Here is a 13,422-nt window from a genome sequence, read left to right as displayed (position 1 = left end):
TCATATATGTTAATCTCTTCATGACAGGCTTTCACAGTCCCACAGAGGTATTCAAACACAGCAACACTGCAGACAGACATCTTACTGAAACACACACCTGTGAGAAAAACAGGTTTTCAGTGTAGTGATGGTGTGCTGCGCTTTCAGGCCGGTGAGATCATTACCCAGAGATCACCTGCGTTTACCGCCTCCACCAGTACAGACCATCACTGACTATCCAAACCAGTTTGCAAAGTTTGATGAGTCTCCTCCATCAAGACCCGCACCTGAACCAGCGTCACCGCAAACCAGATCTCACAACAGCAGACCAGCATGGACACAGTGAGTCTTACACACTACCCTGCAGAATATGGTTCAAGTCTTTTATTTATAAAGCACATTTAAAAGCAGTAATAGGACTGACCAAAGCGATGCACAAACTCACATAGTCGAAACAGGAAATAACACATACAAAAACATCATTGTTATTTTTGTTTTCCATGCACACAAAAAGTATTCTTGTAGCTTTTTCTTGTTTTTTTGTTTTTTGTCACATGGACAATTTTAATGATGTCCTCATTATCTTTATCAAGAGATTTTTCAGGCAGGAAATTAATTTTAGTTTAATTTTAGAAGGTAAGTGGAGCTGAAAAAAGCTAGAAGCAACAACAGAGGAAACATGTTCATCTACATTGAGCTGACTGTAAAGAAGAACACTGAGGTTCTGAACCTTGGAGTTAAAAGCTGACAGGAAAAAAAAGTTGCATTTTGTATAATTTTCACTAAAATTTCATGGCCCCCAGAATATTTTGTTGTGTGAATATCTAAACAGGCAATGCATCCCAAAAAAAAAAAAAAAACACAGAAAAACACAGAAAGCTAAGAAAATCATGTTTTTATTATATACTACATCTGGATCATATTCAGTTCAATGATCAAAGCATAGCTGCAGTAGATCGCTTTCATCAGCACTCCCAAAGCTTCACAGTCCATTTCACTTTTCATTTCACTCACTAACATTAGGCAGTTTTCATTTGTATGCTGTTTATTGTTGATAATCGTATTATTTTGCTTACATATGAGGTCGCTTGTTTTCTGCGTCTTCCTCAGCTGTGTTCTTGATCGAGAGATTTTGGACTTATTCAGGAGATGCATAATAGTGCAGCTGAGTGTATAACTTCCATAAATTCCATGTTTGGCAGAGAAAGAGTTAAACTCACAATTGTTAGACTAGTTAAAATTACAACCTCAGTCTTTGAGTTATTTAAAGTTAAAGTTGCTGCCAACCAGAGCTTTACCTCATCAAGGTATGCAAATAAAGATTGTATTTAAGGGTCATCTTTTAACAGGCAGATAGATCTGGGTATCATCTGCATAAAAGTGGAAAGACACACCATTCATTCTCAGAATTGAACCTAAAGGAAGCATGTAGAGAGAGAAAAAGCGAAGGTGCTAGAATAGAGCCCTGAGGAATTCCAGATTCAAGAGGAAGAAACATTGCCAATCTAGATTGAAAAATATCTCTCAGTTAGATAGGATTTATTTCAATTCAATTAATGAATGTTTTTTTTTAACTCACAGGATTGTTTTTTATATAGGTGAGAGTGGTTGGTGGTCTATAGTGCCAAAGGCAGCAGAGAATTAAAATCACAGAGTCACCTGCATCGGTAGCAACTAAGATATAATTTAAAACTCTCAGCAGAGCTGACTCAGTCTATGAAAAGGGTTAAAACAAGACTGCAAATTTAAAAAAAAAAAAAAACTTAAGTTGGCACAACACAACTTTTTCTAGTACCTTAGAAATAACAGGAACCACAGAAATATGTAGGTAGTTATTTAAAACAGACCTGTCTAAGGAAGACTTTTTGAGCAAAGGAGTAACAGACACGCAGGAACAGAACCAGTTAATAAACATTTGTTCAATAAAGACAACAAAGCAGGGCCAACAGACTCGATTAACTATGGGGGTGTATTACATCATGAGGACAGAAGGAAGGTTTGAGGGTGAACATAGTTTCAGTCAGAAATGGGATCCAAAGCCTGAACTGAGTGTTTATTACCTGAGGCCTTCTGAGAAAAAGCTCAAGAAGCTTTCACATAGTGCATTAGAAGGATTTGGTATGTAATTAACAGATGGATTTCAGACCGCATTTATAACTGAAAACACAACTTTAGGGTTATGTTGATTATTTAAAATTAAACTGGAGAAATAAGCAGCTTTTGCAGTCTGGTAGGCCAGAAGACAAGTCATATACAGCTCAGATGAAGTTTGTGCCTTTTCCATTTTCACTCTGCTTTTCTACAAGCTTGTGTGAAATGTTGAATTTTATAGTTTAGCCACCAATCCGTTCTGGGTTTCAGTTTAAAAACTTTCAAAGGAGCAGTCACATTTAAAATGTCCAGCCATGCATTATTTAGTAGCTCAAAATATTTACATTTATGCATTTAGCAGACACTTTTATCCAAAGCGAATTATCGTACAGTGCATTCAGGCTAACATTTTTTACCTAACATGTGTTCCCTGGGAATCGAACCCACAACCTTTTGCACTGCTAACGCAATGCTCTACCACTGAGCCACAGGAACAGATGTCAGAAAGCGACGAGTGCAATGACAGCCGAGAGCTGAATTAATTAAAAATCACATTAACCTTCAGAGGAAACTGAGAGGAATAAGCCCGAGACTGCCTGTCAACAAGGCCAGATGAAGAAGGTAGATTTGGAAGTGAGTGTGAATAAAATTATCTTGAGGTCAGAGATCACCGTGTCAGAAATGTTAAGTTCAGAAATAGTAAGCCCATGAACATTAAAATGACCAACCAATATAAAATGGTCATAATTTGCAGTGATGCACCCCATTAACTCAAATCTGAATAACTCTTCAAAACTCTCACACACTCATTAACTTTCTGATTTGTGTGTTTTATTCTCAGATCCAGTCCGAGTGAGCGAGAGAATGTAAGTCCATTTCTTTGCTGTAAATCAAATTAATTCATAAGCTCCATGTTTTACACACATAACAAAGTCAATCAAAGTCAAACAGACAAGCTTGATCCAAAAATAATTTAATTTACTTTTTACAAAGAACCTGATCTGATTAGATTAGATTCAACTTTATTGTCATTGCACATGTAAGGTACAAGGCAACGAAATGCAGTTAGAATCTAACCAGAAGTGCAATAAGCAGTAAGTACAGGGTATACAGTGTCTACAATATGTTACAAATATACAATAAATATACAGATAAGGCAGTACTATGGACATAATTTACAGATTTTAAATACTATCAGAATGATATACAGATAGCTGTACTATAAACATACTATACAGATGGATTATGTAATAAGTGTATGTACACTATAAGCAGAAACTATGAACATATGGTAATTATTTACACTAGTGCAATGGACAGTAAAAAAAGTGCACTAGAAAAATATTCCAGTGTGCAAATGGATCATTCAGTATTCTGGATGAACAGACAGTAGTTCAAGTGAGCTGTTTTTTGTTTGTAAATCAGATGTAGTGATGAGGAGGGGTGAGGAGTGTGTGTGTTTGGTGTGTTGTTTATTTTTGGTGTGTGTCAGAGGGCAGAGTTCAGTAAGGAGACAGCTGTAGGGAAAAAGCTGTTCCTGAGTCTGCTGGTCCTTGTCCGGAGGCTCCTGAAGAGCCTCACGGAGGGCAGGAGGTTAAACAGTCCATGGTCAGGGTGAGAGGAGTCCTTAAGAATGCTGCGAGCTCAACGTAGACAGCGTTTTCTCTGGATGTCCTCAATAGCAGGAAGTGGTGTCCCTGTGATGCGTTGGGCGGTTTTCACCACCCTCTGCAGAACCTGTGAGTACAGAGTGCATTACTGTGCATACTGCATCCTCTGTGCTCCTATTTCTGCGGTAGGCAAATTGATGTGGGTCCAGTGTGGGTGGGAGGCAGTCCTTGAGGTATGCTAGGACCAATCGCTCGAAGCACTTCATAATGATGGGTGTGAGTGCTACAGGGCGGTAGTCATTCAGGGATGTCGGGGAGGAGAGTTTTGGCACTGGCACAATGGATGTGGACTTAAAATATGTGGGCACAGTTGCTTGGGTGAGGGACTGGTTGAAAATGTCTGTGAAGACCCCTGCAAGCTGCTCTGCACATGCTCTAAGCACACGTCCAGGAATGCCGTCCGGGCCGGCAGCCTTGTGTCCGTTGATCCGGCTCAATGCAGTGTGGACATCTGTGGAGGTGAGCTGAGGGGTTGGTGATCTGCTGAGAGTGTGATCTTGGTGGCCGTCTCCTTGGTGTCGCTGTTGAAGCGAGCATAAAAGTCATTTAGCTCATTAAGGAAGGAGACGTCCGTGACCGTTGGAGTGGAGTTACTTGACTTGTAGTCACTGATGGCCTGGATGCCCTGCCACATGCGTCGGGGGTCAGAGTTGGAAAAGTGTTCCTCTACCTTCAGCTTGTAGAAGTACTTGGCCTTTTTGATGCCCCTTTTCAGGTTAGCCCTGGATTTACTGTAGGCCTGCGCGTCATCTGACCTGAAGGCAGTGTTGCGGGCTTTCAGCAGAATTCGCACCTCCTTGTTCATCCATGGCTTCTGATTAGTGTATGTTGTGAGCTGTTCTTCTGATGTAACACTGTCAATGGTGGTGTTGATGTAAGTCAGTACAGAGGAGGTGTAGATGTCGATGTCTGTGTGAGAGCCACAGGCAGCCTGAGAAGCAAACATACTCCAGTCAGTGTGTTGAAACCTGTCCTGAAGTAAAGAGTCTGCTCCAGTTGGCCACACTTTGATGGTCCTCACTGATGGCTTCACACGGTTGATGAGGGGTGAATACTTGGGGGTGAGAAACAAAGAAAGGTGATCAGACTGTCCGAGGTGGGGGGGGTGGATGGCAGTGTAAGCTCCATCAATGTTTGTTCAAACATGATCCAAAGTTTTGTCTCCTCTGGTGTGGCAGGAAACATGCTGGTGAAATTTGGGGAGCACTGTCTTTAATTTGCAGTGATTAAAATCACCCGCGACAATAAAAGCAGCCTCCGGGTGAGCAGTCTGTTGTTTACTAATGACAGCATGCAGTTCGTTCAAAGCAAGCTTGGCATTAGCATCCGGTGGAATATAGACTGCAGTTATTATGGTGGAAGTGAACTCCCGCGGCAGATAAAAAGGTCTACACTTAACCATAAGAAACTCTAGGTTAGCGGAGCAGTGTCTCCCAACAATGACAGTGTTCGTATACCAAGCTTTGTTGACTTAAATGCACAATCCACCACCTCTTGTCTAACTGGAGTCATCTGCCGTTCTATCTGCCCGGAGCATGTAGCGTCCAGCTAGCTCAATAGCATTATTGGGTACGTCGCCGTGTAGCCATGTTTCTGTGAAAACCATGACATTGCAGTCCAAAAGTCTCTTACTGATGCCATGCTATTCATCATAGAGCGCTAACTAGAAATAAAAACAGTACATGTGGAGGAGAGCGGGGCGTGTTGTCACGTCAGTTTCCCTCACCAAAGATGATCATGGGGAAAACTGATACACAAACAAGGTTGCACAATAGACCCCTTAATTATCATGCATATTCATTTATCATTGAACAAAGACTTTCAGAATTGATTTGATAAATGAACAGATTCTAATAAGGCCTTCTACTTCCATTTAAAACATGTACACTTCTGATTCATCTTAACTCTGATTCATCTAATAACCTATTTCAAACAGTGAGGTCATGCCTCCCTCAGACTTGCCAAGGCCTGTTAACCTCGAGAACGGTTACAGAAACATCACACGTGGCTGGTACTTTAAGAGAGAGAGATTTCACATCTAGGTCAAAGAGGAAGAGCTGTGAAGAGAACAGAAATCATGCTGAGAGACAGACGCAAACATCAGCAGAGAAACATAGAGTTAATGCTCACTCCTGTAGCGGGGCGTGTTGTCACAGTGGAAACGACTCAGTAAACAGACCATTAATTTCAGCAAAGCATTTATGAATCCGCAAATACATCCAGTAATATATATAACCATTATTTTAACCAACAAATGTTGTATTTACAGAAACAGATGTTCCAAATATAAAGAAATTGACAACAATCACTATTAAAGCATGATGTCTGACGGTTTTGTGTATTTAAGAAACCCAAACATTAATCAGATAATTCATGCAAATAATAATCACTCTCCATTTCACCCTCAGGTTAATATACCATCATCTGCAAGTAAGTTATGTTGGCTTATATAATATAATATAATATAATATAATATAATATAATATAATATAATATAATATAATATAATATACCAGTCAAACGTTTTTGAACAGTAAGATTTTTAATGTTTTTTAAAGAAGTCTCTTCTGCTCACCAAGCCTGCATTTATTTGATCAGAAATACAGAAAAATCAGTAATATTGTGAAATATTATTAGAATGTAAAACAGCTGTTTTCTGTGTGAATCTCTGTTAAAGTGTAATTTATTTCTGTGATGTGCAGCTGTATTTTCAGCATCATTACTCCAGTCTTCAGTGTCACATGATCTTCAGAAATCATTCTAATATGATGATTTGCTGCTCATGAAAGTTTTCTGTTTATTATTATTTTTATTATTGTTTATAATGTTGTGTTTTTTTTTTTATGGATTATTTAATGTATGTAATGTTTTTTAGAACAGCATTTATCTGAAATAAAAAGCTTCTATACACTATACCATTCAAAATCTTGGAATATATATTTTTATATATATATATATTATATATAATTGTTTGGGAAAGAAATTATAGAACTTAATACTTTTATTTAGCAATGATGCTTTAAATTGATCAAAAGTGATAATAAAGACATTTATAATGTTACAAAAGATTTTTATTTCATATAAATGCTGTTCTTCTGAACTTTCTATTCATCAAAGAAACCTGAAAAAATTATAAAATTATATTTTCAACAAAATAATGTTTCTTGAGCAGCAAATCATCATATTAGAATGATTTCTGAAGATCATGTGACACTGAAGACTGGAGTTTAACAGAGATTCACACAGAAAACTGTTGTATCAAATAGCAAAAATATTTTAAAATTTTACTGTTTTTGCTGTAAGCAGCACAAAAGGTTGTGGGTTCTATTCTCAGGGAACACGTTAGGTAAAAAATGTTAGCCTGAATGCACTGTAAGTCGCTTTGGATAAAAGTGTCTGTTAAATGCATAAATGTACTGTTCAAAAAGTTCTGACTGTAGTGTAATATAACATAATATAAGCTGTAATAATAAAATCTAATATACCTGTTATGCAGGTCAGACGTCTCACAGGTATTCTCTGGATCTGGAGTCTCAGGATCTGGACAGGTACTGACCGCAGTCACACACTCTGTGCTTTAACATCATTAATCAGAGGAATGATGTGTGTGACTGTGTTTGTGTGATCCTGCAGCTCCTGTGAGAGCGAGAAGAGCTCGCTGGGTAAGAATCCAAGCACTGAATCACAGCTGAAGCGGCTCAGAATCTCCCAGTCTGAAGAACTCTCTGGATGCGTTTCAGATTCACTGGTGAGGAAACAGCAGCATCACGAATGGCCTCCTGCTAAAGGAGAAACCCACAGCAGCTTCACCAACCACAGCAAACCTGTGCAGGTACAGCATCAGCGTCAATATCACTGACGCTTCAGTTATTATTACAGTCAGTCTCTATTAAAATCAGTGTACAGTGCCTAAAGTTGATCAAACAGAAGCAGCTACAGATCTTTTCTTCAGCTAGTAACAGATTTGTGAAAAAGAGGCGGAGATTTAGTTCTGTCTGCCGATTGTTGATTGGATGTTGAAATGTGGGCGTGGCACTCATAAATGGAGGCGGGTCTAAACGAGAGCATGCAGATAATTGTGGGTGGAGTTTAGGTGGAGAAAAAGATCCAGTTATGACAATTTGATTTGAATTTCACATTGTTAAAAAAAATTGAAAATGCTTCCTGTCAAAGATTTTTTTTTAATGTTTTTGAAAGAAATCTCTTCTACTCACCAAAACTGCATTTACTTGATCAAAAATACAGTAAAAACAGTGCAACATTATTACAATTTAATAATAACAGTTTTCTATTGTAATTTATTGTAAATTGTAATTTATTCCTGTTGTAAGGTCCACTCAGTGAAGGTATCTAATGGTGGTTAAAACTGTCCTGCATGTTCTGTCTTTCCATTTTATTATGACATCAGATTTAGATTGAAATGCTAATTATTAATGCCAATCCCTTTCTAATTATTATGATTAGTAGTATTTTGTCTAGCCCCCCCATAGTTAACTACATAACTTCAAAATCAAGCAGTTAGTTCATCTAACCTGAGATCTAGTGTGTGTGTGTGTGTGTGTGTGTGGTGGTGGGGTGGGGGGGGGCTTGGTGTGTATGAGTGTGCGTGTGTGGGGGGGGGGGGTCTGATATGCAGGCTAAGTCACAGTTGATGGTTTGGTCAAATTTTACATTTTATGATTGATTGATAGAAATTCAATGCAGGCACTTCACATTTGATCATTGTGATAATGTTTTTGTTATTAGTGATGTGTTGGGAAACCAGGGGCCCTCTGGCAACTACCCTAATAAGAATCAGAAAGATTAAATATTTTACCTCGTGAAGGCTCGTCTGTGTCTGTGTTTACACATTACATCATCGATCTGTGACTGGTCATGCAAATGTGTCACAGAGTTGTTCCATGAGTTTGCAGATGGTTGTAACAGAATGTGTTGTGTGTCTCTTTTAGACTGTCATCATGGGATTAAGTCTGTGTGTGTGTGAGAAGCTGTGGTTCTGTCAGTGTGAAGATGGACAGTAGATCTTAGTGGAATGCCATGTTTGTAATCTAAGCCATTACTGTCTTCTGTGAGGTGTAGTGTTCAGACTGGACAGTGGCTGTTGTGTGGCTGCATTCGACTGTGGCTTTGTGTAAATACAGTCATGCTCCAAATAAAGGAAAGGAAGTTGTACAATTGTGATGTAAATTTGGTTCTGTTGCTGTAACAGGGAACCAGCCTGAGAATGAGAGTGTGAGGTGAGAGCTGGCTCAAAACACTTCCATACAGATGTTTTTTTTAAGGATCAGGGTTTGGTGCAAACTCAGAGCTTCTGAATTCTGCATTGAAATTTGGATGTTTCGATTTCCAAATAATGTTAGCCACTCTCTCTGATCAGATTACACTTTTAGTTGGTGCTCCTCAGTGAAGGATGAATTGGTTCACTATCGCTTGTGCCACACTATTGAAATAAAAACACACCTTCGCACTTTTGGCACTCGGTAGCGTATCAATGCTATATATATAAAATGACTAAATGTATGTGTGTGTGTGTGTGTGTGTGTGTGTGTGTGTGTGTAAGGGCGGTTTCCCTACAGTGGGTCAAGCTGTAGGATTGCCAACGGACTAAAGAAACATTATCATTTCTAGTCTATAACCACCCACTGCCACTTATACCAACAACGGAAATAAGCGCAGTTACAATAGCTAGATATGTGAGATAGTGTTGCTATTAAGTGACTATATTGTATTGCAATAGGTAGCACTTCAATGTTAATGTTGAACCAATTTATCATTTAAATGGTTTAATAACAGCACTTCATCATGGTTACACTTGAATTGGTTAAAAAATAGATGAAAGATGGTAAAACATAAACAGTCAAATGTAACCAGCATGTATGTAAAATGTTACCAGAGAGAGAGAGAGACAGAGAGAGATAGAGAGAGTTATAGAGAGAGAGCAGAGCCCCAAGTAAAGGACCCCAGCCAAAGAGAGGGCAACAGTTACAGTCTTCTTTTATCCCTTCCTTGACCATGTGACTAAAAACCAAATGTGAGACATTCAAACTGACCAATCAGCAGATTACAGCTTCACCCGCTGGGCCAAAGGTGTGACAATTAGCAGCCCCCCCGATGAATACACACATTGTCCTACAGGCCTTGATCACTATCAGCACTTCTGTGTCCTCAGGAAGAACAAATGGCCCTTTTGTTACTCAAGACAGGAAGGAAAGCAGAAGTCTATGATCATTTTTAATTACAAAACCAGCCTTACTCTGAAATGGCATTAAACACAAACAAACAATCTGAAATTAGCACATACTGTACTGCAATTTGGGGGGTTTATTTTATGCTTTATTTTATTTTTATTGCTTTATTTTACGTAATAAAGAAACATAAATGGAAAAAATCAAGTCACACATAAGATAAGTAATCTTAGGACATGACAATAGTCAAGAAAGTCTTTCCGGCTTCTGTGCTAAATGTGCAATGTGTAAAATATAGTGTGATCCTCAGGAGGAAAAACAACAGAAACGAGGTAGGGTTAGTTGTTGGAAAAAATACATTAACATAGAACAATATATATATATATATATATAGCTCTTAAAACATTTTGATTTAATTTTGTTGCTACTATACAGGGTATAGTATACTATATTATAGTATAGTATACTATACGGGCAGTCAGGGTCATGCAGATGTGCAGGGCTCAGTGCTGAGACTCTTTTCCAAATCACAAGCAATACCAGAAAGTAAACACAAAGACACAAATGAAGTAAGCAGTGCTTTTCGGGTAGGTTTAAAGGAAATTTTCAGGTAGGCTACAGAAATTAATAAACAAATAATATGTGACCCTGCAGCACAAAAGCAGTCATAAGTAGCACAGGTATATTTGTAGCAATAGACAACAGTACATTGTATGGATCACAATTACACACTTTTCTTTTATGGCAAAAATCATTAGGATATTAAGTAAAGATCATGTTCCATGAAGATATTTAGTACATTTCCTACCATAAATATATCAGAACTTGATTTTTAATTAGTAATATGCATTGCTAAGAACTTCATTTGGACAACTTTAAAGATGATTTTCTCAATATTTAGATTTTTTTGCACCCTCAGATTCCAGATTTTCAAATATTGTCCTCCTAACAAACCACACATCAATGGAGAGATTATTTATTCAACTTTCAGATGATGTATAAATCTCAAAAAAAAAAAAAAGACCCTTATGACAAAAAAGTCTTCATTGTATAAATTAAATATAGATTAAACCTCATTAAAGTTACTAATGTAATTCGGTCAAGAGTAGTGAGATATTGTTAGGCTATTGATCCATATTGATGGATTGTTACACACCTAGTACGTAACCCTGGACACAGATTTGTGGAAACATATGCCTTTAATCTACTTCTGAAAATAGTTTCAATTTAGAGATATCAAATCAATACAAAAGATAAATCTAATAGTAAAAGATTCATACCTGACTTTAGGAAAATACACGGAGTGTGTGGACACACTGTGATCTCATCTGGCTGCAGAAGCACACTTATCTTCTTGCAACATTTCCTTAAGTACCTTAGACCAAGACAATCATCCTCTTAATGGAGACAGGAACTCACTTTGAATTTGCATTGATCGAGTCCTAGACGTGAGAGCTCACACCTTTTGGGGACAGATGGTAATTTGCATGAAAGACACTGGGAAATGGCACACCCTCTACTGTGAGCAAAATATTTATAAACTCTTAGGATCTGTATTAACTTGTAGTTTACTAATTGTAAAATTGAGACCATTGTACCAGTCGCCCCAAAGATGATTCAAATGATGCCAAATAGAATGATTTCTGAAGATCATGTGACACTGAAGACTGGAGTAATGATGCTGAAAATACAGCTGTACATCACAGAAATAAATTACAGTTTAACAGAGATTCACATAGAAAACAGCAGTTTTAAATTATAATAATATTTCACTCTTTTACAGTAGTTTTGATCAAATAAATGCAGCGAAGAGACTCTTTCAGAAACATTAAGAAATCGTAATTATTCCAAACTTACTGTGTGACTGAACAGACTGCTCAAAATAAGATCAATAACATGCATTTAGAAAATACAGTTAATTTCCATTTGACGTCTGTCCTGCAGGGATTGGAGGATCAGAACTGGTATGTTGGTGCGGTTAGTCGTGTGGACGCTGAACACGCTCTTCACTTGGTCAACCGGGTAAAACACACCTTCAGTTCACTCCAACATCATGACATTTGTTACAGTTCAGAGACACAAGAACGTACAGAAATTCAGTTTAGCAGATTATCGCCGAATCAGAAAACAAACATATGGACTGTGAATGGATTATTTAGATACAGATCTCGTTGTTTATATGATACCAGTTGACTTTTGTCCACAGGAAGGAGCCTTTCTAGTGCGCGACTGCTCGAAGAGCACTACCTATGAGCCCTTGGTCCTCGCTGTGTTTTACGACAAAAGAGTGTTTAACATTCAGATCCGCTTCAGTGATGAAACCAGCAAATACTCTCTGGGAACGGGCCTGAGAACCAATGACGTGAGTCACACACCCACAGAACGCAGTGTTTGACGGTGCATCAGCATCATCCCTCGTCTCTTTGTCTTTCAGAGGTTTGACTCGGTCACCGACATCATCAGGTTCCACTCCATTTTTCCCATCGTTCTCATTGACGGACGGAAACCTTCGGCGTCAGCCAATCAGAGGAGGCAGTGTGTGCTGATGTACCCAATCACAAAGCAGGACCTGACCGAGCTGTTGAAATAAGAGCAAATACAGACAAGCCACAACATCTCCGGGACGTTTAACTGACATCTTAACTTTATAAGTCATTTTTAGTGACGTTTAAGAGCCAAAGAGCTCATCTGAGAGAAAGAAGAAAAATCAGTCATTTAAAAATGTGGCTGTGTATAGCAATCAAATATCTAAAGAATTCAATATTTTTGACATTTTAACACACATGTAGAGTGAAAGTGAGTGTTTGGCTGAATGCAGACACACAAGAACCATTTTTCCAGAAACTTTTAATCCATTTATAAGTTTTATTGAATCACATTTAATATTTTTTGGCCTTCATGAATAATTTAAAAATAGATGTTATGTTTCTGAAGCCTCAGAACTATGTACAGATTATAGTTTGACATAAACCACACACGTTTAGTTTCTTGAACAGTTTGATCACAAACGAGCAGATGCCCTGAAAATCAAAAGCTCAGCTGTAACTTTACATAACGGTAACAGTAATAAAAGAAAACAGTCGGTTTACTGGTTTGATCATTTGAGGTAGATTTACAATGATAAACACATCAAACCGTCTCGACTGTTTAATGACGGTACATTTTACAAAAGGAAAGTTGTTTGATGTACCGACTTTGACAGTGAGTGTACATGTGTGCTGTAGTTTACAGAGAAATACTGAGTCCGTATACGCAAACCTTTTGGTTTGCAAAAACACTTTTACTGTACGTCATATGTTTGAATTTCACAAATGACAAAGCCTCACCCAACAAAGACCATGTGCACCACAATCAGAAGAGATTCACTTGACACTGATGCTTACGTGCTCGTAATATGATAAATGACAGTAAATGACATGAAATGATTTCAGTGAATGTACTTCATGTGAATCTCCAAATGTTAAGACGTGACGTCTGTTTGAAATGTGCCAGTACAG

The 13,422-nt window shown here is 38.1% G+C and overlaps 1 protein-coding gene across 2 annotated transcripts in view; it reads left to right on the top strand.

Moving 5' to 3' along the window:
* The window catches only part of LOC122139654 (cytokine-dependent hematopoietic cell linker), a 21,257-nt gene extending 8,173 nt beyond the window's left edge, over positions 1-13,084 (top strand). For both annotated transcript variants that reach the window (XM_042738707.1, XM_042738705.1), the window contains 10 exons: positions 28-47; positions 148-321; positions 2,912-2,936; positions 6,149-6,170; positions 7,237-7,288; positions 7,374-7,402; positions 7,481-7,572; positions 11,870-11,947; positions 12,132-12,287; positions 12,360-13,084. In XM_042738707.1, coding sequence (XP_042594641.1) covers positions 28-47; positions 148-321; positions 2,912-2,936; positions 6,149-6,170; positions 7,237-7,288; positions 7,374-7,402; positions 7,481-7,572; positions 11,870-11,947; positions 12,132-12,287; positions 12,360-12,515 — 804 coding nt within the window. In that variant the 3' untranslated portion in view covers positions 12,516-13,084. The remainder of the gene's footprint in view (positions 1-27; positions 48-147; positions 322-2,911; positions 2,937-6,148; positions 6,171-7,236; positions 7,289-7,373; positions 7,403-7,480; positions 7,573-11,869; positions 11,948-12,131; positions 12,288-12,359) is intronic.
* Positions 13,085-13,422: the final 338 nt, after the last annotated feature.

This window comes from Cyprinus carpio, chromosome B14 (genome assembly GCF_018340385.1).
Source record: "Cyprinus carpio isolate SPL01 chromosome B14, ASM1834038v1, whole genome shotgun sequence".
NCBI lineage: Eukaryota > Metazoa > Chordata > Actinopteri > Cypriniformes > Cyprinidae > Cyprinus > Cyprinus carpio.
Note: the sequence above shows the minus strand (reverse complement) of the source record. Positions and strands in the feature narration are given on the sequence as shown.